The 25,944-nt window shown below is 41.8% G+C and overlaps 1 protein-coding gene across 2 annotated transcripts in view; it reads left to right on the top strand.

Annotated features, from left to right (window-relative positions):
- The window catches only part of itpkb (inositol-trisphosphate 3-kinase B), a 31,665-nt gene extending 7,291 nt beyond the window's left edge, over window positions 1-24,374 (top strand). For both annotated transcript variants that reach the window (XM_073493274.1, XM_073493273.1), the window contains exons 4-12: window positions 717-1,001; window positions 1,905-2,885; window positions 16,300-16,399; window positions 16,796-16,833; window positions 16,938-17,113; window positions 17,614-17,818; window positions 19,741-19,842; window positions 20,598-20,669; window positions 21,181-24,374. In XM_073493274.1, coding sequence (XP_073349375.1) covers window positions 717-1,001; window positions 1,905-2,885; window positions 16,300-16,399; window positions 16,796-16,833; window positions 16,938-17,113; window positions 17,614-17,818; window positions 19,741-19,842; window positions 20,598-20,669; window positions 21,181-21,390 — 2,169 coding nt within the window. In that variant the 3' untranslated portion in view covers window positions 21,391-24,374. The remainder of the gene's footprint in view (window positions 1-716; window positions 1,002-1,904; window positions 2,886-16,299; window positions 16,400-16,795; window positions 16,834-16,937; window positions 17,114-17,613; window positions 17,819-19,740; window positions 19,843-20,597; window positions 20,670-21,180) is intronic.
- Window positions 24,375-25,944: the final 1,570 nt, after the last annotated feature.

The following is a 25,944-nucleotide window of genomic DNA, read 5'->3' as shown; positions in this document are numbered from 1 at the left end:
TTCAGCTCAGTTTGAATTTAAAAGGCAACCCGGGGCAAGGTTAATAACCCGTGACTTCTCTTGACTTAAGCCTTTTGACTTAAAAAATACATGATACCATCCCCCACGTCCAAAGATTAACAAGTATGTCATTCCCAGTAAGTTGCCACTTTATTCCCATATCCACTTTGGTTGAAGCAATCCAACAGCATTCCACTCGAGCTGCAGGAGAGAACCAGGAAGAACTAATGTTAGTCACGTGAGTTTAGTGCTCTTTTAGTTGAGACTGTAACCTTTGAAAGAAATATCACATTAGCAATAAAACACACCTGCGCTCAGTTCAACACATTCAGGGGTTTTTGCTGCTACAGCCTTACTCGGTCTGGTATGACCTGTAGCTTTTGGCGGCTAATTTTAGCAAACTGTTTGGTATTTTTGTATGACTGACATAACTGCATCAGTTCACTGTCCCCACAACTCCTGTGCTGTTTCACACGACCTTCTAGCTTCTAGCTTCTCTTGCTGTGGTACTGTAACTTCCCCTTGTGGCTACAGTGGCCACTGTTCAGTAAAACTTACATCGTTGCGCTCTAAAGTAAATACCGAAATAACCGTAAATCATAAAGGAAAGAAATATATAGCATTTGTTTGGTACTAAATAACTGAGGATTGTTGCCATTAACTAATATGAGATTTTTGGAGCGGCCCTAATCCCTTCTTGTGGTGTCCTCTCCTAGACCAGCCCACGCAGCCTGGGTCGAACCTTTGTCTTCCCCCCTCCATCCTCGCTCTCCCCTAACCCCGCCCCTCGCGCTCGCTCCCCTTCCCCGCGGAGCCCGGAGCTCCTGGGAGTCAATGTGGGCCAGCGGGTCCGACGACTGAGCTCACCCGGCTGCGAGGAGCGAGGGGAAGGAGAGGCACAGGAGGAGAGGGGAGGAGAGACGGGAGGAGGAGAGAAGCGGGAGGAGAGGAGACGCCAGGCACAGCTGCTGCAGATCCACAGAGAGCTGCAGAACGTCGAGGTGATTTTAGATGTGCCTCTTTGTCTGTTTGACTGCATCTCTGTCTTCGTCTCTGTCTCTTTTTATGCTCTACATCAGTCTTTATTTGGAATGCAGTCATTAAGAAACAGAGAGAAATATATTCAAACCATGAAGGATTTACTACTTAATTTAATTTGTTGGGCAAGTCAGAACAGTGCCTTTAAGAACTGCTCTCTTCCAGATGTGAGGATCCCAAAAAGCAACAGTTACTCAAGCTACTACTACTACTACTACTGTGTATATGTTATCTGGCTCTTTCTCTTATGTCATAACAACATGAAAGCTGAGAAATGGTCTCTGTCATTCTGAAAAAAAAGACTATTTTGTTATTTTGTCCTAGCCTGACTTTTAATTACATGCCTTGGACTGTTCACACTTGTAAATTGAAAATAAATATGAATTGATTAAAGGAAAATGTGATTCTCAGCTTTGAAATCAAGGCAGATTATCTGGAAAATTAAATTTGATGATCAAGTGCTTTAAAATATTTCATTATTTCCTTCACTTTACATAGAATTTTACATAACTACTGTTCATTGGCTAAATTCCTGTTTTATTTTTATACTCCAGCCTACATTTGTACTCAGTTTGAAACTGCAGACAGTCACACATTGAGCTCATAGCTTGCCAACAGTTCATTTTTCAATGCAGTCTGTTTCATGCCAAAACTGGGAAAACACTCTGGCTCATTTGTATTTTTAATTCTCTTTAATATTAGTAGTACATTAAGATATTTTGCCTTTTTCTGTCTTGTCAGTTTATCTTCCTCACATCAGGTGAAGGCTTTGCTGGTGCCAGTGCACCTGTGAAATGATAAGCTCTACAGTTAGACCAAAGAAACTGTAGCTGCATTTAGACCCTTATTTTCTCTGTGTCTTTCAGGTCAGGGGAAAAGTTGGCATTTTCGAGGCCCACATTTCGGGAATTCGTACCCAGGTGCTCAACAGCGAGCTCCAGCGCAGCCCTCGATCTCCGAGACGGTCGCCTAGCCAAAACCCTTTCGATCTAAGTCAGCGAAACACGGCTCTTGAATGCCCAATGACCCACCCACAAGAGCGAAAAGTTCCCCCTGTTGTCCAGAATGGAAGAGAAAGGGAGGAGGAAGCAATGGATAGAGACAGGAGAGGAGGAGAAAGGGATGAGGGTGACAAGGACAGCAGTGCTACGCAAACAAACACTGAGATCAAGACACTGATTGGTCAAAATGGCCGCCCTTCAAAAACAACAATGCAAACTCACTGTTTAGATGGACTGTTTGTTGTTCAGGGTTCCCCTGAGACTTTAAACCCAGTTACAGCATCAAACAGAGAGATGAAAGAGGGAGACGGACTGAGAGAAAAGGAGGGAGAAAAAGACGGGGAGGAGGTAGAAAACAAACAAATGCTGGGAGACGCAAGAGAACGGACAGAGAGAGAAGTGAGAGATGAGAAACAGGACCGGTTGTGTCTAGGGATGCCGCTCCAGACAGAGACAAACAGGTTGGAGCTTAACCCAGAAACCCCTGCTTTTCCTGCACAAAGTGATGAGAGCGCCCCTTGTTTGCTGGACATCACAGATCACACCTCCAACCACTCTCCCTCCACCCTTCCCGCCATCCCTGCAGTCATAATAACTGACCATGGTCTGGAAAGCCAGCCTCAAACTTCTGAAGACCAGGGTCTATGCTCCACACCAAGCCCCAGCTCTAGCCCTGTGCCTGAGCCGAACTCCTCCATCCGCTCCCTCAGGAAGCTGTCGTCCTCCTCTGCCTCCTCGGCCGGTTTCTCCTCTTCTTGGGAAGAGTCGGAGGAGGATGTTTCCAGTGATACGGAGAAAGGAGAGCAGCTTCTCAACCCTGCACTTCTCACTTCCAGACAGAAAGCAGTAAGTAGAGCCAAGTGAGATTGTGTCTGCTAGTGTGTGTAGCCTGTATCTACAACCTGCTGAAGATTTAGTAGACTCTTTGTAGTTAAAAATGGCAATGACCTTTGGAAACTGCCTTTGCTGGGATAGCCATATATTATCCAACTGTTTGATCATATGGGAATTGTACAAAATGTCACTCTACAGGAATATACCAACATATTTTTAGCTTTGCTCGCTCTTGGAATGGCAATGTCAGTATGTTGGTCGGTCCACCATTTTGGTCATGACGTACAGATATTTATGCTCCCCAGAGGATGAATCCTACTGACTTTGGTGGTCCTCTGACTTTTTCCTCTTGCGCCACCAGCAGGTCAAACATTTTATCTACTCTGTGAAATATGTCGACATCTTTTACATAGACAGCCACAAAATTTGGATACAGTGCTCATTAGCAAACATTAGCATACTAACACCATCTTAGCATCCCGATGTTAGCATTTGTCACGGCTGTAGAGTCTAACTAACTTTTAGTGCGTACTGCAGCTGCCCTCAGAAAGTACATACTAGGGCTTTTCACACTGCACTCATCCCAGGGCTAAAAGTATTCTGAGAACCTTCTCAGTGCCAGGCTAAGAAAGCATTCATACTGGCATAGTCCTTGCACATTAGCTTAGGGGTTGCTGCAGGGTTAGTTTGTGGGGTTATGAAAATTGACCGAACACAGGGTTAAAAGACGCCAGTGTGAAACGGGGACTATGTAAACAGAGTAATCACGCGTCATTTTCCATGTAAGCATGAGCGTGTTCCAACAGACATCCAATCCAGGAAATGCAGTGTGAACTGTATCGCCCTGGGCTTTAGTTAACCTTGGATTAACAATGTCTGTATAAAAAGTGGCTAAGTCATCCATGGGTCAACTCTCGCAATATGTGGTGTGAAAAAAAGGCCTAGTGGGGACATATTACTGCATCATAACATTGTGGCTTAAACTTTGACCGTCTTGCTCATACACCCGTTGGAGTCTGTATTGCCTAATTCACAAGTTAAAAGAAAAAGTCTACGATTTGGAAACCAGCTTCAATGAGCCGTCATCCGTCTGTGGCACTTCAGCGGCTCAGTTGATGTGTTGTATCCTCTGCTGCACAAAGGATTGTGGGTCAGAATAACCAGAAAAGCTTGCCGGCTTGCATACTACAAAATGCAAGCGGATACAGGAGGACATCCTGGTATTTTTGCCAATTGTGTCAGACATACTGTGTACTGGGTCATATGACATCTTCTTCTGGCATTTTAAATAGTATGATAGCTTTAGTCTTGTTCCTTTTTCATTGCATCAGTTTATTGCATTTTGAGTTTTTAGCTGCTACTTTCTAAAATTCAGCTCTATAGGAACACAGAAAGGGACGAGCTTACATCACAGAAGTATTCCCGTTTGCGAAGGCGTGAAAAGTCCTGTAACTGATCCTGAACTAAAACATTGATGTTCTTGAGAATCACAAATAATCCGAGGCATCCGAGGTCATGCATCAAAACTCAAAACCAGTTTGTGCAGAAGTGGTGACTTGCAACCAGCCAGATGTGGGAAAGAGTCTGTCTTGATGTGACTCTTCATTAGTGTTTAGGCCTCAAAATGTGTGCACGTCAGTGTATGTGTGTGTGTTTGCCTTTTCATGTTGCTGGGTGATCCTGTGTCAAATTGGCCAGAGCTCTCTGCCTGAGTAATGGTTGACATTCACGGTAACAAAGCTAGCTCTGTGCCCCGACCTGAGTGTGTGTGTGTGTGTGTAGGTGGGGGGGTAACGTGAGGGTGTGTGTGTGTGTGTGAGAGCGAGCACGGGTGATAGAAAAAGGGAAAGCAAGAGAATTCACCAGTCACACACACTTAGTCTTTGCCTGCTTTTGGACGCCGTTCAAAGAGGAGGCTGAGGCCTGTTTGGGTATGTGTGCGTGTGGGTGGGTGGGTGGATGTGTTTTTATTTGTAGCCGGGATAAGTTCACGAGGCCATCTCTCTTCTGCTTTGAAACACGATTTAACAAAGGATTTTATAACTGATATGTACCAGTGTTTCCAATAAATGATGTCCCATAAGAGTCCCTTTTTTAAGGACTTCGCACGACAAACGTCTTTATACTTTAGGTTTGTGGCTCATAATCACGTTTTAACTTATCTTAACAGTTTCCGTGTTTGCTTTCATCATTAGAGGAAGCACCAACAGAAAAAACTGTCCTTGTGATGATCACATTTTGCCGTGCAAGATTATAAGCCTCCTGTTTATGTGTGCTGGATGCATACTTAATCAGGTAACCAATCCCTAAACCAATGCCCCAGCTCTCCCACTTGGCGTGGATTACAAACAATTTGTTTAAATGAATTTGGCTGAGGGATTTGAATAGTGTTTGTATTGCTCTTTGCATATTTCCGGTCAGTGTTTTTTCTCCTTTATCCTGGCAGAGGAAGAGGCATCAGCTCCTGCTGGCGCCTGCAGCTGACTGAAGGAAAGTTTTATGTTTTATATTTCCTAGTAAAAGTCTGGATTTCCCCCCATCGTAGCACAGAGATGTCAAACATGCAGGTTATTCGTGTTCTTGTCTGTAGCCTGTCACAGTTCTTGATCCGTACTTTAAGAAAACCTTGTGTGTGTGTGTGTGTGCGTGTGTGTGTGTGTGTGCAAGAGGCAGACATGCAGATACACATAAAGCATGCTTGCTTGTGTGGGAGGTATGTAGGAAAGAAGAGAGGGAGAAAAGAGAGTGAAGAGGAGTGATACTGACAGAGAAGAACAGAGTGAGCTAGAGAGTAAGACAGAAAGAAAGAAAGAGATAAATGAAGGAGAGCAGGAGAGGAAATGTTGGACGATATTTACTGTACATGTAGCCATGTTGTCTTAAACCGACATTAAAGGGAACATATCTCCTCTTCGCCTGGCTATTTGTTTTAAGAGGGACTTTATTTATTTATATAACAATGAACATCAGATCCCTACACTTTAAGGACATTTGAATGGACAGTTCACCCCAAAAGCAAAAATCTAGTAGTACTCTTTATCCATCTTGTAGATATCGGCTGTAGAGATGTCTGCCCCCCCTCTAATATAATGGGACTAGATGGCACTTGGCTTGTGTTGCTCAAAGTGCCAACAAAAATTAAAAAGGCATTTGAAAAACTCCTCCGCAATGTCTCATGACCCGGTTAGTCAAGATAATCCACAGACCTTGTTGTGAGCAGTTTCATGTAGGAACTGTTTTCTTTCAAAATCACTGTGCAGAAGGAGGCTAACTCATGGATGAGTGGCTTGCTACCTAAGCTAGCTAACGTTATAGCTCAGCCAAGGAGGATGCCTTTAATGTTCAAATCCCGCACTGTCAGAATAAGTAGACGCACGCTTCCTTCTGCGCTGTGATATGTCTTCGTGATAAAGAGACATTGCTGTTGAGTTTTTCAAATGTATTTCTTTGGCACCTTGAGCACCACAAGCCGAGTACCATCTGGTTACATTATATTCAACAGCAGGCCAATATCTCCAAAACTCAGAAACTCACATCAAAACAATCTATATGTGGTATATATCACTACAGGTAAGAGGAAAATTATGTATTTTTGATTTTGGGGGTGAACTGTCCCTTTAAAGATGTTCCGGGAAAATATAAAGATATATTGCAACACGAGAGATCTCTGCAAAATATATTTAGCACAGTCTTAAGTTGATGTTTTTTATTACAGAGCTCTGCGTCATCGTTATCCTGCTCCTTTTGCATCATTCACCCATGACATTTTCATATTTCACATCTGTCAAACACATCTGCCTTGTTTTGGTCACTAACTTTTGGATTATAGCGTGTACACTCAACTGGCAGAGGCTGGAATCTGAACAGAGCCATATATAGGCACTTTTTCTGGCTGATCTTTTGACTGCCGGGCAGCTCTCCAAGGTTAGAAGGCACATATGTGCTGCCAGTGTTTCCCTCAGTCGAGTAAATTGGCGGTGAAAGGGCACCTGCAGTAGATTGGCATCTGTGTTTTTTTTCTTTCTACAAAATTTCTGTTAAGTTCTGAGGAATGAAAAGAAACAAATTTGCCAGCAGCACAGTTGTGACACGACACCCAGTCGTTAGCTTCTCTGCGTAATTGACCTTTAAGTATCATCTCCACACCCGGCAGAGTAGTTTCAAGCCAAACAGAGAAGATGGATGGAAGATGCAAAAGACTTGGAAAATTACCTTTTGAGATTTGACTACAAAGCAGCCACTTCATCAAAACAGCCAAATAGCACTGAAATGTGCACAAATGAGTTGGAAAAAACATTTATCAGCAGTTGAACACGTCTTTGTAGTTGCTAATAAAATTAATTGACCTCTTTTTCATTAGTTCTATAGTTAGTCTATCAATTATCAATCATCTACGGAAAATCCAATTAATTTTGGGAATAGATTAATCATTAAACTATTTATCAAGCCTAACAGTTGTGGGTTCCTGCCACTCTAGTATGAAGATTTACTGCTACTGTCTGTTTTACATCACAATAAAGTTAATCTCTTTGTGTGCTGGTCACACAAACATCCGTCACCTCGGGTCCTGGGTAATTGTTTTTGGCTGTTTTTTTGTTGTTGTTGTAATTTTATAGTCTAAAAGATGAGTAGTAGCAGCTCTAAAAAAACTGAACAACATCTTCACTCCACAACTACAATAAAAATATAAACTCGCTGTGTTTAAACTTGTTCAGAAAACCCCTAGCATCGTATTTTCGGCTCAGGCTAGTGGAGCTTAAGCTACAGTGGGGCAGGACTTACGAACACTGTGAATGATGCAGAAAGGTGTGGTGTTACTCCTGCTGTCTGTACTGTAAGCAAAGCGTGACAATCTCTGATCCTCCTGTGGTTCTTCGACAGATTTTTCTTTTGAAACGAAGATTGTATCCTTGCCACTCAACTGTAAAACACACACTCACGTATGCTAACGCTGACACGCCCTCTGTCCGCACAACACCACAGCTTTTTGCTGGTTGCACTCTGCAGAACAACACAGTACTCTCACAAACACACTGTAACTTATGTCACACTGACTCACATCCCTTTTCTTATAATCCTTTTCAAACTGTGAGTCGAACTTCATCTCTCTTGGTGGACTGGACTGGACGAAAAAGCTTCACTTTTATGTCCTGAACTGTAACTCAAGTGGGTCGACACAAAATATAAGCACACACACACACACACACACACACACACACACACACACACACACACACACACACACACACTGAGAAACTCACTGTGTTTGTACTGCAGTGGAAAATCTTCACTACCACGGCGGCCGGTTGCCTAGCAGCACCGTGACGTCAAACCGAGTTTCCCTCTCACAGCTGTGTGTGTGTGTGTGTGTGCGCGCACGACAGAAAGTCTGCAAGTTTATGGGTGTGTGTCCAACTCAATTTGTGTGTGTGTGTGTGTTACAGAGTGCCTACTTGATTTACTGTGAGAGGGGAAACACCGGTCAATTCTTTATTTGGTGTTTTTGTGCAAGCTTGCTGGCGTGCGTGCATGTGCGTGCGTGTTCGAGGTGCCCCTGACCGTGGAAGAGTCGGGTCGGACCGCAGCTACAGGAGCTGACAGTTTGGTTTTGAAAAGACAGTTTGGTTATCTAGTACTGGATCCAGTGCAGAAGTGAAAGGTGGTTTCACATGCTTTCAGAGCTGGGGAAACCCTGCTGATTAGAGAACGCAAGTGTTTCTGCAGAAAAGGGACGTAAAACACGGCTTGTAGTAATACTGTTCACTCAAAAATAATTATTGGGGAAGCTGCCAGCTTGAGACTTGGGACAATGCTACTACTTTCAAATCCAAGCTGAAGACCTTGTCGTTTAACATTGACGGGTGCAATATGTAAGAATCGGCCACCTGTCAAATTCATATTCTAAACAACTCCAAACACAGCTGCTAACCGCTGGTAACTAGCTAATTAGCCACTAAACTAAGTTATTTGTATTAGCTCGGTCTGCCCGGGCGGGGAGCTCGGAGCCTCGGTGGACTTTTAGTGTTGTCTATTAATCGGACTATCACCTCTAAAATGCATACATGCCTCTGACATAAAATTAAAACTGATATTTCTTCATATTCTGTTGATCTGAAATTCTCTTTATTAGTTTGTCTAATTGTTTTTATTCCGTGTACTTCATTTTAACATTTCTGTCTTGTGTGTGATTTTGCCTGTATAATCTGTAAAGCACATTGGGCATGAAAAGTACCATATAAAGAAGTTGCCTAATTGCTATATAAACAGAATCTTTGTAGACTGTTTGGTAGATTTCTGTGCTGTTTTTTATATATTAGATTAAAAAGTTGCACAATAACATGACCATGCTTTTATAGGTTATTCTTCTGGTAAGTGAGCAAGCAAAGAAACCCGTAAAAGTTCTTCTTTTTTTTCTTTTTTTTTTACATTTAATTCAGGCTAGATTTAAAGTCAGATGTCATCTTTAATGTTTCTTAGTCATTATTCAGTAACTGAACTGCCAGGTCACAAACATCTTACCCTTTTTTTCTTTTAGGCGTCCCCTTTTTCTCACCTCTATACAGCCGTCACATTTTTTTGCAACGCTATTTTTCCACTGGCCAGCCTTGGTTGCTAAGAGATTTATCAAGCCCTCTCAAAGCATCTACCGCACGTTGTTTAGCCTGCATCACACTCCTTGCAGTTTAATTTTGTCTGTGTGTGCATGTGTTTGAGTGTGGCTTGTGTGTGTGTGTGTGTGTGTGTGCCTCTCAGTCTAAACTTTGCAGACTCAGACAGTTGCAATATTTGTATCTGCAAGGGGACCTTGTGGTGAGCGATATCAGGCTTGTTGTTTCCTCAGTGCTTCTCCGTTGAAAACATCAGCATGCATCAGTGTTTCCCCTGCTTCTTCACATTACACATTTGTAACCCAGAGTTACCCTTTGCCTCAAGTTTTTTTTTTGCTTTCTTTTTCACCATTCTCACCGCTGTCCTCCGCCTCCTATTCATTCCTCCATGCAAATGAGAGCTATCTGGTTGCCCTGTGTAACCCTAATTCTCTTAAAATGCCCTTGCATCTCTTCTTAACGTTGGAGCAACACCCTTTTTAATACTGCATGTGATAATTGCACAGTTCAATAAGTAACTTGACGTATGCAAATGCATCTTGCATTAAAGCATGTTGAAAAACACAATGCACGTTTCGAGAAGATAATAACCAAAAGTGGCCAATAGAAACTCTTTGCCTCAGTGCTTCTTTTTTCCTCCGTGCTCTTTCTGTTGTTTACGGAGGGCAAGGCCTTTTTTTCTTTCTTTCTTTTGTTTGTAGTCAGCGGCGGATGTGGAAAATACTGTCGCTGAGGCAAGCGGCAACCCCCCCACTTCCTGTCTGCAAGAAGTTCCTTCTCTTACCATTTCCTCTCTCTCTCTCTCTCTCTCTCTCTCTCTCTCTCTCCCTCTCTCTCTCTCTCAATGGAAACTTTACTGTTTTTCCTGCTCCCCGCTTGTCATCCAGCTGGTCTGGGGATAGAGATAGGAGAGACCGCCGGAGAGCAACGAGCCAGAAAAAGATGAGAGAGAGAGAGACAAAGAGGCTGACTTTGAGGGAAATGTAGGCAGAGAGAGTGTGTTTATGTGAGGACTTGCTAATTCATTGCTTCGTTCATTTACGAAAAATGCAAATTCTCCTCACACTAAAACTGACTATACCAAATTAGCACGATCTGATATTGTACAACATCATAATTAATGTTGCTCCAGGAGCATCATTGCAACTGACCAATCATGTTTTTGCAATGTTATAGCTTTGTGACATTGACCGAAAAAAAGATAAAGATAAAGATATTAGTGGTTAATATTGTGAAAGTAACACATCCTCGTACCTAAATGACTGGATATATCGATTGCAAGCGTCTCCCAAAACGACATATAGCACCGTTTCAGAAACAACATGGACGCTGCAGCGACAGGTGTACTGTTGTTTGGGAAATTGTTGTGGTCTGGATTCAACTTTACTATGTTACTTTAGTTAAGTTAAAATAACTCCTGGATAAAAGTCCTGTGCTTTTAAACCTAACCTCCACCCTGTGAGGACTTGATCTCTACTACTCTTCTACTCCTACTTCACCTGACTTCCTCCTTTGCTGCTGTGATATTTACTAGGGCCACTAATGTTTGCTGGCTGACAAGAAACGTAAATATCGGTCGTTATAAACTGCTTTCACATTCGACCTATGTAGAAAAACATTTGTTTTTACCCAAGCTCTGTTTACTCCTGAACCTAAGCAGGTATGTTTGTTGCGTAAACCCAACCAACTGTGACAGCAACTGAAAATAAAAAATGGAACTGAAAATAGTGCTTTCTGATGCTGATGATCTAATTATGATGTTGAACAACAAAGACACAGCGATATCAGATTAACCACCTCATGAAACGGCTAATCGAGCACTATGTGCTTTGGCATAATTGCTTGTTGCCTGTAAAATCTATAACGATCTAAGTCTGTCAAAATTGATTTTTATACCGAATAAGATGGAGGAACTAAACATGTTCAGGACTCCCAAGAAGACTACATGTATATCGATTGTTTGTATTAACCACCAGAGCTGTTGTGGAGAAGAACAAGTGTAGAACATTATCTTAAAGAAACTACAGCATTATCTCCAAATTCAATATGTGAAAAAGGCTCAAAATGGCAGCAAAGGAGAGCTGCTCATGGGAACCAATGGACTGGATTAGACGGAACAGATTGACTTTAACTGGGTTGTAAAACGTGATTTCGGATGAGAGGCTTGAACACAGGGTGTCCTGCTTTGAATGTGTGCTCTGATGCTTAGAAAAGGCTTCTTTTTTAAAAGTATCCTGCATCTTTGATTCGTTTGTGCAAAAACTTACTGAGAATGTCTACAAGTGCAAATATAATACCAGTAATATCAGTCATTTTCTACACAAATCTTGACTTTCCATGAACATCTTTTATCTACAGGTCTTACACTAGACACATTTATGCAAATGTTATTTTCGCACACAGATTGCCATCTGGCAGCTGTGAAATTATCGTTTCACCAGCTACTGTAAGACGTTTACAACTTAAACCCTGTCAGTAAGAATCCATGTAAAGTCCGACGTAGAAAATGTTGAAATTGATTTATGTACGTGGCAAGTTGTTAAAAATCACAGTCTGAAGATGCATCGTAGTAGCTTCGTGTGGGAGCTGCTGTTTAGGCTGTTTCCTTTTGTCTATTTTAGCTCGTGTTGTAACGTCTGTCACAATATCTCTGTGTCGAACATGCTCATTGCAAACCTAGTCGCGCACTTAAACCTATAGAAGTAGTACAGTGTGTGCGAACGTGCAGGTTTACTTCGCTTTTTCTACGAAGCCTTTAACATTCTCCCAGTAGATCGCGTGCATTCACACTAACACACCCACGCACACTCACACACACTTCGCTCCGTCTGTGTCTTTCAAATGTTGTGACCTGAGTGGAGATTTGCATGTGCAGATAATGTTTGTCCTCTGTTTTGCCAATCAAATGATCTTCAATTGTTTATCACCGCACACACTCGTGTAAATCCCGGTGGGGTGTAGATAGAGGGAGCCTGAGTTTTAAAAGCACGCAGAGAGAGCGACAGAGTTTTGCAGGAGAGCTGGACAGATAATCAGACCTGTCTGTTTGTCACCTACCCGGCTGACAGAAAGCCCCATCGGCCATGATGTGGTCGGCATGGCTGTGTTCAGTGTGGAGTGTTGTTGTGTCAGTCGGAGTCTTCTTTATCATTACCATCATCCACCTCAGCACCAGCCACCTTCAGGTACTTTTATGTCAGGCTTGTAGCATGCTTTTCATACCTGGATTTAGTCCTTGTTTAGTGATGTTTGACAGCTTTTGGAGTTCGATTTTATTGGGTAATCATAACGCTGGTGAATCACACACAAACCTAACTTCTCCTCTCTTCCTCTGATTGCATTTTAATGTCTCTACCTCGTAAATCTACACACTGTGTCTGTGATAGCTCAGACTTGAGATAGTCCAGACGTCTCTCTTTCTCCCTTTTCCCTCTCTTGCCCTCCACAGCTCACACACTCACACACACACACACACACACACACCAGCTGTTAGTAGGCAACACGGTAGATGGATGACAGTCTGAGTTGACAGAGAAAGTGCAGACCCTGGCTACTTACCAAGCTGTAGCTTGATACTCTCGCTAACTGGAAAAAATGAGCAGAAGGGGAAAACCATTGAGTTGAACTCAGGTCTGCCCTTCTGGTGGTCTGAAAAGACTCATTACTGTTGTGTTTCCTATAATTAACAGGCAGAAAATGTAAATTGATTGGAAATCAGAGGGAAAATTCAAGCTCTTCAAGAGTGTGTGAGTTTTTTTTCTTTTTGCTGCTCAATCTTTAATTATTCAGGGCTAGCTGACATATGTTTCATACAATGACACATGGTAAGCTTCGCCTGGATGTTACCTGTTGCCTCCAGGCCACCGTCATCTCTCTCACAAAAAAAAACAAAAAACAGAAGAGTCTTTGGGTTTTGGACCGTTTGTTGGACAAAAGAACAAATTTAAAGTAATTTCTCTCCAATCCTGCTGACAAACCAACCAACAAACAAACAGGCACAGGTGTAAACATAACCTCCTTGATGGAGGTAACTGTTCTTACTTTTAGCCCCTCTTGCTACCAAACTCGTCCGTCAAACACTAATAATCCTGATGATATCTGAGGCTCAAGCCTCTCTCTTTCAGCTGACCCACCTTGCAGTTAGTTTCCACCATGTGATCTGTGTGTGTTTTACTTTTTATAAGGGGCCGAGTTTTTTTTTTCTCTCTCTCCTTCAGTGGTGCAGAGAAAACCCCCTCATGTGATTCTACATGAGACAGAGACAGAGAGAGAGAGAGAGAGAGGAAGATGGATGAGAAAGTGTGCGTGTGTGTGTGTGTGTGTGTGTGTGTGTGTGTGTGTGTGTGCGTGCATGCATCTAACCATAGATAGTCATGCTATCAGCTGATGAATTTTCGTCAGGTCCAGATGATGTGACATGGATTATATGTCTCCTTCTATGGTCCTCCTCTCTCTTATCTCATCCTCTCCTCTCCTCTCCACTCCTCTCGTCTCTGATCCCCTCTCTGGTTATTTGTAGACATAATATTATTGCTCTTGGTATTTGCAGATCACAGGAAACCTTCTATGTGTGAGATCACACCACGATACCGTGATCCTTCGCACATTTGTAGCAAAGGACATTTCAGGAAAAATACCTTCTCGGTAATCATTGGAGGGTGGATTGTACACCTATTATAATGTAAAGTGCATCCTAGTGTATTCAGACCCGTTATGAATGCTGTGTAACTCATTATGAAGTGTTTTTAAGGGAACATTTTGTTGTTGCTGTTGCTCTGCCACAGAGTTGCACAGCCAAGCATTGTTTAAGCCCACAGAACAAGACATCTGGAGTTTTTCCATCTGATGTAATGCTGCAGGCATAAAAAACGGTGTCTTTCTTTGGACTACGTCATTCAATAAGAGGGTGATTTATTGTGCCGTGATTTCAATGAGGTTTTGCAACATGCAGCACGATTAGCACTTAATGATATTCAGAGAGTATTGGCTCAAAGGAAAAAGAAGGACAGTAGAGAGCGTTTTTTATTTATCTAAGGAAAAGTAACTTTCACCGTTATGCTAAACTCATTTTATTACTCTTTTTGTTCTCCAAATATTTGCTTTGTCTCGTCACGTACGTATCCATCAAACATCCTTGTCATGCAGGGAACAGACAGAACTTTAACGTGTGTGACTTGTAAAGTTAAATATTGATTTATCTGCAGAAGCAAAGTCACAGAGAAGTGGACTGGAGAGCCGGAGAGCAGGGAGAGCTAGACTTCAATAAGTCTGTGGTCACTGTGATAAAAGCTTTTAAAGTTGAAAACAACTCCTTGTGTGTGTCGGAGGCAGCATGAGTCTCTTTTTGTCAATGAGTTTGTGTGTGTGTGTGTGCGCGTTTGTTTGTGTGTGTGTGTGTGTGTGTGGCAGGAGTCCCGCAGTTCAGTGTATCCTTGCCAGGGACAGGGAGAGCCCTCGGAGAAACCGTGTGTGTGTGTGTATGTGTGTGTTTGTGTGTGTGTTACCAGGGGAAACCCCAGCTTGATCCTCCAGAGTTTAGTTTAAGTGTTCTGAAACAGCTAAAGAAGGAAAAGGGAGAGTGTGGGAGACGCTGCCAGAGGGAGATTGAAAACAGCTCCCTCAGGGTCAGGGATGCCCAACAGTGTGTGTGTGTGTGTGTTTTAAAGAATTTTAAAGACTTGTTTTCCTCATGCCTTTACACGAGACGGCAAAAGAAAACAAAAAGAACTGGATCAGCAAGAAGCTTCAGAGGTTTTTTTAGTTTCCTGGTTGATTTTAAGCTGCCAAAACATTGCCATCTGAGGGATTGACCACCTAGACTTTGGGGTTTTAGAAAGTTAACAAGGAGTTGGCAAACTCTGCCTCATACGTGCAGTATATTCAGTTTCATGAGGGGGGGTCCAAATAGTTTGCACATTTAGAAAAACAAGCTTTCACATCAGTTTTACAAAACAGACAGTTTGGTTTAAACAGTTTAATTCATGGGCGATGACTCTTCGGACATGAATAGGAGTAAGGAGTAAACAAGTCAGGCAGACAGCCTGTCATCATGATACCATTTTATATTGAGTCTTTGGACAATGATGTGATATTTGGCAACATCACAAAGAAAGCCGCAATACGATTTTGGTTTTTATTCAATTCAAAAGCCTACGATCGATATGAGACGATAACATCTGCCCCTTTTACCACAATCAGTTATAGAAGAAGCTGCCACCGCTATTCTTTCTGCTTTTGGCCATAAAAGAAATAAAAACACCCCATAAATAATTGTAAATTAAGTACAGTTGTAAATTATGTTAACTAACACACGACATGGTTTAACAACAAGAATTTTTAACAAAAGTATAAAATCCAGCTCAGTAATAACTGTCGAGGAGACAAACCAGTTATTCGTTGCTATCCACCGTTATTAGCTTAAGATAATGGAAGTTTACATCGCATAAATTAGCCTAGCAGCTTGCGGCATTTTCTTCTAATTTTAGTTTGACAAATGTATTGTCATGTATTATTTATACCTTTTCTCACTCTTAGTCACTTCCTCTCCTGACAGAACATCACGGTTGAATTTCAGCTCGTATGCATGTTTTCTCTCTGCTGCCTGCCATTACCTCTCTATTGCTAGCACTATTTGCATGTTTGAGAGAGGGGTGTGCCGGTCAAAGAAGGAGACACAGAGGTGCCATTGAAATTTCTAAATAAAAGTGTATCTTAAAGATGATGAATATGGATCACTTGGGTGGTTAATCATTAAATAGATGGATTGTTACACCCCTGTCATTCTGAAGGATATTCATGTATGCTGTTTGTGTTTGCAGCACAAGTCCTGGAAGAAGATAAAGAACATGGTCCACTGGTCGCCGTTCGTCATGTCCTTCAAGAAGAAATATCCCTGGATACAACTGGCTGGGCACGCAGGTATGTGGACACACACACACACCAAGCGGGTAGTTGGACCGTGGTTAAAAATCTGTGAGCTGTAGTCTTTGTGGTAGGGGCTGTTTGGACGATTAAGCACTGGGGGTAATCTTTCCAGTGCCAGCTGCAACTTTTATCTGTCAGTTTCTGTTCTGAGACTACAATATGATGTAAGCGATACGATTACAGTAGCCCTAAATTGTTTGTGTGATCTAGTTTGTATTTCTGGGTGATCCCTTCTTCTAAGGTGTCTTTGGAGGCTGCAGCTCCTCCTCGCTTAACCAGTTCACTTCTAACCTCATCATAACCCTGACTAACGTACCCCAAACTACTCCCTGTTACTGTATCTTAACACTTTCTGCCTCCATTTCACAATAGAAGTGTATCTTTTTACAGGGAGCTTCAAGGCAGGAGCAAACGGCCGTATATTAAAAGTAAGGCGCCCTTCCACACCAATCACACCTTCGTTGTCATCATTGCACAGAAATGTGCGTTTTCAGGTACAGAATGACAATAACTTGTTGTTGATATCCTGTAGAAACACTGTGATTGTGAGCAGCGCTGTTTGTCCCTCCTGATGAGGGATGTGCTGCGCCCGTACGTCCCTGGTTACCATGGAGACGTAGAAAAGGACGGCCAGAAGTACAACCAGATGGAGGATCTGCTGGCCGAGTTCGACTTCCCGTGTGTGATGGACTGTAAGATGGGAGTGAGGTGAGGAGACATATGACAGGAAGGTGGCCGGGTGCTTTCACAGTGCTGCTTAACCTCAGACAACGATAAATGAAGTTTTCTTTCACAACAAACTACAACAAAGTCTGTGTTTCTTTAGTCTGCAAGGATTGATTTTCAAATTTGGATCTTATTATGATAGTTTTGACCATCATTCTTTGTTTTCTCTTCCAAATAACTCTTTGTGTCACTGTGTTCCCATATCTTCGCACTTTTTAAGCATTACCAATAGAAGTAGTGAGCAAAACTACAAAAATAAGACGAGAATTATCCTTTCACAGCATTTTAGCTCGAGATTAAGCTGAAGGCTACTGTGAGCAGCTGTGTCATACTGTTTGGATAGAGACGTCTTCTTCACACCTTCTCTCTACCTCATCCTCCTACCTCTCTGCGCTCGCGTCTGTCACCCACCCTTTCTTTCTTTTTTCTCTGTCTTCGTCACCCACCCACCACCTGTTTCTCTTTTTCTTCTCACGCTTCAGGACCTACCTCGAGGAAGAGCTGACCAAGGCTCGCAAGAAGCCCTCCCCGAGACCGGACATGTACCAGAAAATGGTCGAGGTCGACCCTGAGGCGCCTACGCCCGAGGAGAAAGAGCAGAAAGTGGTGACCAAACCCAGATACATGCAGTGGAGGGAGACCATAAGCTCAACGGCCACCCTGGGATTCAGGATAGAGGGAGTCAAGGTAAGACTCACAAAGAGACAGGTGTGTGTGTGTGTGTGTGTGTGTGTGGCCTTCCTTCCCCCTTTTCTTCCAGTATGCAGTGTGTGCGTGTGTGTGGGGTGGGTGTCCTTCAGGGGCATGATCTAACTTCCTGTTTTGAACAGCAACTTCCTCTGAGGTATATGTGTGTGCAGGAGTTCCTTTGTCATACATGAGGCCTGTCCATGGCAGCTCTGTATGCCTCAGCATCTGGCACTGACACTGCAAACACACACACACACACACACACACACACACACACACACACACACACACACACACACACACACTTACACAAAATCTCCCGGTCTGTCTTTATTTGAGGGTTGTGGCTATATAAGGACATTCACGGCCTCCCGGTGGTCTGCTGCCATGACACCGAGGGTTATCCCCAGAAACAGAGATGTGTGTGTGTGTGTGTGTGTGTGTGTGTGTGTGTGTGAAGAAGCATAAAGTGGATGTGCAGTTCATGTGTAACCTTATGTGTATTATATATTGTAGATTTTATAAGCTCCTGTGTATGTAAAAAGTGTGTTGTCATCAGGTATAGTGTGTGTGTGTGTGTGTGTGTGTGTGTGTGTGTGTGTGTGTGTGTGTGTGTGTGTGTGTGTGTGTGTGCGTGTGTGTTGAAGAGAGATATCCCGATCTGCACTCAGACCTGAACCATAAAGGGAAAAATAGTTTTGGCTCCAAATAGTGCCGTGTTGCCTGGCAGCCAGCAGAATAAGAAAAGCTCATTTATTCCACTCTGAACCGACCACCTGGTCAGCTCCCACTGCTGATACTGCTTCTGATGCTAATACTCCAGCACTGCTATTGTTTTACTATAACTTTTCCTAGCGCTACTGATGATTTTAGATCATGATTGGTCTTGAAGGCGTCCACAATCTACTTGTCAGTGGTATTTAATGTCCTCTGTGTCAACTAGATGGTCATGCTGTCTGGATGTTTAACTTCACGTGGCTCGAGATATAGCTAGCTACATGGCGGATGTGGAGCTTGTGCCAAAAGCGAACTATCTTTGATTAGTGATGCACGATGTGGATTTTTTTCAGCCAATACGATAACTGATAATCACCTGCTTCTTCTCATGGCTGATACTGATAAGATAACTGTTCTTAACCTGTAGTCACTAGTTTAACTGCAAGAGATTTCACTTTGCTATTACCAAAGGTGGAGAGTGAATTCAGTATGCTTTGCTGTGCCAGTTTTGTGAGACTTCATTCTTTAACTCAATGTTTTACGAGGAAATCACTAAAGCTCTTGAGACGAGGACCTGTGCATTGATTCAATGTTGGTGTCTCAGGCCCATATTACACAACATTTGTCGAGGCTCAAACTATTCGTATTCATCAAGTATTTTGATAATCAATTAATGGTTAAATTCATTTGTAAAACAGAGGATGTTTTAGGTTTTAGACCGCTGAACTGAAAAAAAAATAAACAGTTAGTACATGTCACCTTGGACTCTGGGAAACTGGGACGATCTGTTTTTTTATTTTACAAAGATGTATAGATGAAACATTTCAGTTAATACGTTAAATAGAAATAATGAAGAGAATTTGTTAAAATGTGTCAAATGTCCAGAGAAATGTTACATTTGTGCGATTAATCAAAGTGTTTCTGTATATGGCTGTGGTCAGTCAAACAGAGTCAAAGACCCTTCCCTGCTGTAATCTCTAAAAATATCTTGTGCTCCCTCCCTCCCTCTTTTCCTCCCCTCATTGTTTGTTCTGCTTTTCTCATCCAGCCTCTCCTCTGCTCCCTCTCCTTCCTCCCCTCACAGCCTTCCCATCCCGACAAGATGCCTGGAAGTTGCAGTTGATGATGACATACAAGATATTAACCTTTACATACACTCAAATGATCCCTAATGTGATATTTTGTCCTCCTCTCCTCTGCAGAAGGAGGACGGGACTGTGAACAGGGATTTTAAGAAAACAAAGACGAGAGAGCAAGTTACAGCAGCCTTCCACGACTTTGTCAAAGGAAACAAGGACATACTGGTGTGTTAACTGCTTGTGTGTGTGTGTGTGTGTGTGTCTGTGTCTGTGTGTGTGAACAACCTTGAACACTGTACAGGACAGAAAAACAGATGAGGACTGGAATTTGGAGCTGGACTGTTCTGCGCTGTTTCAACAAGCCCATGGGAATCACACAAACACACAAGCAGACACGTACACACACGTACACACACACATACACACACTTGTATACAGTACATGATGCACATATGCACACTGTGACCTTCAGCTTCCTGGGCCAGAAGAAGAGGGAAGTCCTTGGGAACTCCCTGGGCCTCTTTACACACAAACACGCACACACAAACACACACATAGAGACACATGCACACTCTGAATATTCGCCTGCATTCATGCATAGTACACGTGTATGCTTGTGAGTGTGTGTATTGATTTTTATATTTATTTAATTAAATCAAGAAATTCAATTGTAACCCCCATGTTTTGAGATTGTAAACCTCTCCGGTAAATTAAGATCCTTGTTAACCTAAAAGTGTTTTAGTTAATAGGTAATGACTCCCTCAGTAAGTACTTATAACATGCTTAATAACATTGATTACTCTAGTCGTAATAACACAATAAACATACGCGACAACAGCTCCGCGTTGGATAGAGTTTACTTGTTGACTCTGTCAGCAGCCCATCTCCAATACAGACAACGTCGTTGGCTGCATCATAAGTGGGCAGAACTGCGTGAACAAAATATAAAAGCTTGTTTTTTTTCTTGTTTTATTTTCCAGAACGCTTATTTAACCAGGCTGGAGGAAATCCGAGACACTCTGGAGCTCTCCCCTTTCTTCAAAACCCACGAGGTAGAGACACACACGTCCACTGATGGAAACTGATGGTCTAATATTATCCGTCACCTTTAAATTGAGCCACAAGTCAAAAAATAAAACATTATTCACAAAGAAACAGTGTGCAAAATGTGTATGTAAGTAATCTCATTTATCTTAAGTCTGTGTGTGTTCGTAAGGGTGACTTCCACTTTCTGATTGTAATGTATTAATTCATTTGTAATTAAACATAATTTAGTGACATTAACTCACTCTAGCGTACACAGCATTACGCACACAGCCATAGAAGACCCCGTCATGGAAACTGGACAGCGACAGCCTTGACCACACATGCACACATTTCAGTTTCACACTCAAACACACAAACATTCATGCAAGCACACCAGCAGACATGAGTGGAAGAATTAAGTGTGACATAACAGGAAGGGAGATAATGTTTTTGAGAGACACAAACAATAAAGAAAACTGTTTCACTCATCCTTTCCTATACTCTTATTCATCCCATTGTCTTTCTGTGTCTCTGCAGGTGATTGGCAGCTCCTTGTTATTCGTTCATGACAGTAAGGGACGAGCCAAAGTCTGGATGATCGACTTTGGGAAAACCACGCCTCTTCCTGAAGGGCAGGAACTAACCCACCGGGCGTCGTGGTTAGAGGGCAACAGAGAAGATGGTTACCTTTCTGGACTCGATAGTTTGGTGGACATCATTTCAACCATGGTGAACTCTGAGACTTGAAGAAGTCTGAGGGGTCTTTTTCTAAATCCAAGTGAACATTTAGACACACAACTACCACTTCCACTCATTCTTCCTTTTTCTGGGAAAACACTTTGGACTTCCTAAAGGATGTTTGTCCTCATGTTGGAAACCACATCATCCCATTACAGTGTGTGGCCATATCCATTCGTGGATTCCATCTATATCCAGCAGATATCAGGTTCTCACTCTTCCATGTCTAAATCCCTTTTGATGTGATGCTTTTACCCTCAACATCAGGCTGTTACAGGCTCCTTTCACAGCAGACATTTTAACTTGTCAGAGCAGGAAAAACACAAATGGAACTAATTACATTAACAATGGCTAAGTCCCAGTAAGTCATCTTTATGAGCCAGCATGCACAATTTCAGCAATGTTATTCGTTACAGCTGTATTTTTTCTTTTATGACATGGGGAAATGCGCTGCTGTAAAAAAAAAAAGGTCAGCTGTTACATGCATTAAACCTGCAGGACAACCTTTTTACTACAGAAGCTTCAACTGAAAGCAACAAGGGTATAATTACCTAATGCAAACTAAAGGCTAAGGCCGGTGATATTCTATATTGTTGTTCCCATAAAAAGACCACAAACAGTCTGTCTTTCGATGTTAGCCCAGCATGTGTTCACATCATTTTCTAAAGCAGTTAAGTGCTGTGCTTTTTAGAAAACATCACTCAAACAGGAGGAAACTGTGCAGTTGTTAGGGACATTATTTTATTGTGTGCCCTTGTACAATATTAAACGTTTTATCATTTGATATAATTTACCAGAGTTATCTAGAGCAATCTAGAATTGGCCTCCTGTCAAAGTCACACCCCAGAGAAAGTGGTGGCAGCATATCACCAGAAAGCTGTCGTGTCCTTCTCTATCATAAGAAAACAAAGAAATGCACAGTCCCTCCCATAGGTCTTTATAAGCTATCGCTAAAGGCGACATCAGGCGAATAGAGATGTTGTTGTCTCTGCCCCTGAACTCTCCACGAGTGGGTGGTGTTGGTGGTGATAATTGCATGCCAAAGGGTTCATTATTGCATTTATGGCTCCATTTATAGTCTAACCCGGGGCAATGCTACTTTCTCACCATCTTCAGTTGGACTCTTCAGTGACTTACTATCACCCCTTGAGTTAAAAAGTGGTACTACGAGACAGGCCCCTGGTTAGCAAGGTAACTTAGACATAAACACCAGACTTTGGAGGATCTATTCGTGGTTTCTCTTGGTCTTTTCATGGGATTTGTTGATAATGAAATATAAAATATCACCAGAATAACAATTTAAAGCCGCTGTGTGTGGAATTTGAAGATTTCTGACCTGGTGGTAGTCTCAGAAAAGACACTGTAATTGTTTATTTCTCCTTCAAACCAACACTCAGAAGTTCAAAATTTCCCTTTTTTATGTATCAGTAGATGCCTCGATGTGGGCACACACCAGCTCTCATGACCTTTTAAACAGTTAAACTCGGTTGTATATCTGTTAGATTCCACCTTAACTCAGTTATATTTCTTCCTTCGGCATATCTGAAGTTAATTTTTTTGTCTGTTTGACCACAACTCGAGCACGTTACACATTCCTTTTAAAAAATACAATCTGCACTCGATTACATTTCCACTGTTAGCGATTGTACAGTCGAGTGTGTCTTTACTCATAAAAAAAAGTGTGTTTTTTCCAGAACTCAGATACCATAGGTTGGTCAGAGAGGTTTATCAGTGGCAGCCATGTTTCCCTCCACAATAATCTGGTAATAACTGACAATTATGTGGAGCTAATACCTACATCTCACGGTAGTTTCAGTATGCTAATGGAGGGCATTGTTTCATATGTAAGATATTTGCAGTACTTCCCTGGCCAAACACTTATCACCCTCCTCACACTTTGTTGGGATTGTTCACAATGTACAGTAAGATTTATTATGTTTGATGTAGTTTTTGTAACATTATTTTTAGTGTACTCAACTCCTGTGGAACACTTAACAGCCATGAACAATCTTATTTAAGCTATACAGTGCCTTGACATTACAAAGCCAAGTCAGACAACTGAAAACATGTTCTTACCTTTAAATGTTACGATGGATTGTTTCTCTTAGTCTTAACTGTCGGTTTCTGTGCTTAGTCTTACATGGGTGCATGTTTATTATCCTTTTAAAGTTTGGGCTTAATTTGTATTTTCGTTCCGTCTTTATTTATAACATTATATTATGTCTAGTGTTTTTAGTTAATGGGATACTGTGACATTTTGAATTTTTGGGCTGTCGTGTTGTTTTGTCTTCAAGCATGTGTTACAGCATGAGCGGCTTGAGTAACTTCGAAACAGTTGGGCTCATAATAGAGAAGAAGAAAACAAAGTCTCATAATGTAACAGGTTCTTGATGAACAATATAAACTAAACAGTGCGTAGGTTCCATGCTACCTTATATTTTAAATACCGTGGTTTTCAGTTTATGTTTGCAGTGACAGTAGACGGAGAAAGAGACTAATTCCATGCAGTGCCTTCTGTAAGGACGTCGTTTGACATTTTGGGGAATACACTTATTGGCTTTTTATTTGCTGAGAGTTTAATACATATGTTAATACTACTGTCATCTTCCTGCAGCTGGTAAGCTTGGCTTAGCTTAGCTTAGCTTAGTGTAAAGACTGGAAGGTGGGGTAAACAAAGCAAAACAAAAAAATATGATGTGTTAATGAGTGAGGCAGACTTTGTAACCTTTGGACACAGGCTAGCTGTTCCCCACCGTCTTTATGCTAAGCTAAGCTAACCGGCTTTCGGCTATAACTAAACAAAACAGATAAGTGAAATTTCCCAAAATGTCAACTATGCCTTTAAGACCAACCATCTTGGCTTTTGCTTATGCTCCCCAATGTGCACTTATGGTTGTTTGTTAGTACTGTAGGTATTATATTGTTCTGGTTTTGCCGGCTTGTGTATTTATTTGGATTGTTCCTTTAAAAAAGTGTGTATTTGGTGAACAAAATTCCTGCGTCCATGTGTGATTTCTGGCATCCATCCATCCATCCATCCATCCATCCATCCATCCATCCATCCATCCATCTATCTATCTATCTATCTATCTATCTATCTATCTATCTATCTATCTATCTATCTATCTGTCTGTCTGTCTGTTTGTCTGTCTGTCTGTCTGTCTGTCTGTGGGAAATGTCAGCAGTTTCAGCAATCACTGCTATAACTTGATCGGAAAAGGCATCATCGCTGCAGTGATTCAGAGAGTCGACACGGCTGTGTTTACCCTGTGAGGACACAACCTGTGGTCCCGACCTGAGAGAGCCCACAGTGACCCCACGCTGCTGGTGTTTGCATGGGGGTCATTTGCCATTCAAATCACACCTGTCCACACCGGCAGCAGCATCCGGAGCCGGTGGGAAAGAGAGGACGTGATACAGGAATAAATAGGTTTCCAAAGGGGAACCACAGCAGAGATGGGATTTTTTTTCATGGAGGTTGACAGGGAAAGACATTTACATTTTTCCAACTCTCTGGCCTCTTATCGCTCCTTCTGTGCACTATTATACATCCTTTTTTAGACATGATGTCACACACATTACTCTTTCCTTTTGCCCCCATATGACAAAACATTTGGTTTGCTTGAGCAGTACTGCGAGGTATACTTTTTAGTTTTTCCCCCTAGTTTAGGTCCCTTATGTGAAAACTGGGTTGTTATTGACCCAAATTTTAGTATTTGACCACGCTCCAGGCAGGTTGACAGGTTTATTTAGTCTGGGGAGAAATATAAAACCTCCTTTCCATCACACAGTGGTCTGTGGAGCTGTGGCGCACTCTGCTGTCACTTCACTGCCACTGCAGAGAGACGATCAGCTCAAAAAGACCGAGTCAGGACCCAAGTTTTTGTTTTATGGCAGGACTTTAAAAGAAACTTTTTGTACAGTTGTGCTTTTTATTTGTCAAGTCAAATGAATAGTGGGCAATTTGTGCTGCAGTGAGCGAAGAAACACAAAAAAAAAACATACAACAGGCAATTTTAATGTAAGAAAATGAGGAGGCAAATATTATTAAGCCTTTTATTATAATCAGTGTTGTAAAAAGTAGCCATAAGTCAGTGTTGGAAATATTACTTTGGGAAAGGTGAAAGAGTAGTCCTTCAGTAAAAGTCTGAAGTAAATGTAATATCGGATACTTTAAGTATCAAACGTACAAGTGAAAGTAAATTATACATTTACATTTAGATAAGATATATACTGTGTAATATGGGTATTGAATCAGTGTTCCTTTTTCCATTCAACTGCCGATAAATTAAATAATAATAAATAAAAAATGCGCTTTACTTTGGCTCTGATGCAGCGTGTAATCTGCAAAGTAACAAGTAACTGAAGTTGTCACAGAAATGAAGTGAATAAAGTGTAAAAATAAAGGAGCAGAAAATGGAAATACTCAAGTAAAGTGCCTCAAAATTAAGTTACAGTGCTTGAGTAAATGTACTTAGTTACATCCCATCACTGATTATAGTGGCTAAATCATTAAAAGTCATAAAAAAAAGCCAGCATGTTTAATTAGGTCTTTAAAAGCAC

This window comes from Pagrus major, chromosome 22 (genome assembly GCF_040436345.1).
Source record: "Pagrus major chromosome 22, Pma_NU_1.0".
Taxonomy (NCBI): domain Eukaryota; kingdom Metazoa; phylum Chordata; class Actinopteri; order Spariformes; family Sparidae; genus Pagrus; species Pagrus major.
This window is presented reverse-complemented; position numbering and strand designations above follow the sequence as displayed.